Source organism: Trichinella spiralis (assembly GCF_000181795.1).
Source record: "Trichinella spiralis strain ISS 195 chromosome Unknown Scfld3208, whole genome shotgun sequence".
Taxonomy (NCBI): Eukaryota; Metazoa; Nematoda; class Enoplea; order Trichinellida; family Trichinellidae; genus Trichinella; species Trichinella spiralis.
The window spans coordinates 1-1,069 of record NW_003530147.1 but is presented as its reverse complement, the minus strand read 5'-3'; the positions used below and the strand labels follow the sequence as shown (position 1 = coordinate 1,069).

General features: G+C 33.5%; 1 protein-coding gene across 1 annotated transcript; it reads right to left on the bottom strand.

The window, feature by feature from the left end:
- Positions 1-136: 136 nt before the first annotated feature.
- Tsp_14356 (conserved hypothetical protein) lies at positions 137-929 on the bottom strand (the record flags this gene model as incomplete). Its single annotated transcript, XM_003368043.1, has 2 exons — positions 137-475; positions 837-929. Coding segments are annotated over 2 exons (432 nt in total), but the record flags the coding sequence as incomplete, so codon positions are not given.
- Between the last annotated feature and the right edge of the window lie 140 nt (positions 930-1,069).

Below are 1,069 nucleotides of genomic sequence, written 5' to 3'. Positions count from 1 at the left end.
AATGCTGGAAACATGGGATAAGAGGTTCAAAAGTAATGTGGCGGTAAGTGGAGTATGAGGGTGGGGTCATAATGGGAGAATTAATATAAAAAAAGTGTTTTTATTCCAAATTGTAAAACAATGTATGTATGCATTACTAGTAACGGAAGGATTTTTTCTCTCCAGCACAAATTAGTGTCAAAGTGTGAAAGTAGACTCTAATTATCCACGGGATAGTTTGCCTAAACAACACTATCATCTCGTTCGGTGCTTCATTGCTTATACGATGCTTTAGCGTCAAATGATGGAAACCAACACCCAATACGTGAGTATTCAGCAAAACAGGCAAACGAGAAAGGCAAGACGTGACAGGATACACATCATCCATTTTAAGAGACAACTCATTGACAAACAAATCTCGACCTGAATCCAAACTAATCATATTACAACCATTCACCTTCACACGAGAAGCCGATAGTGTGGAAATGCTTGAAGACTAAAACTCAAATTTTCATATTTATTTGATCAATTTTCAATAACACTAAATTGCAAACGATCACCTTTAAGTCTTTCACCTGAACTATTACAGCACTTTTAAACGCTATATTGCAAGGTTGCTGAATAGGGACAAAAAAATAATTTTGTAAAGACCAATCTGAAAAAACTTTCTCTTCATAAATTTCTGTTGAAAATTTTCGTTTATTATTATTATTATTATTATTTACCTCCTTTGTAATTATCGAGCACAGCAGTAACCGACTGCACAAGTTTCCAATTTGCATTTAAGCATTGGCCATTCTTAAATGAAATAAATACATTCTCTAATGTTTAATATGAATTTTTTTTTGAAAACTTACATTTTCTTGGCACGTTTTGGTCACTTTCACAGCAAGAGAAACGTAATGAGCATTGAATAATCTTCTAGGATTCAAAAGTGCCGTCAATCCTCTCTAAACAAAATACATGCTTGCCAAATGACAACAATTAATTTTATTTAAATTCATCAAATAATACAACATTTTTAATATCAAACAGAACAATTTTCAATTTCTCAATTTGCCTTCATGCCGGGCAATTTTCCGCAGCCCCC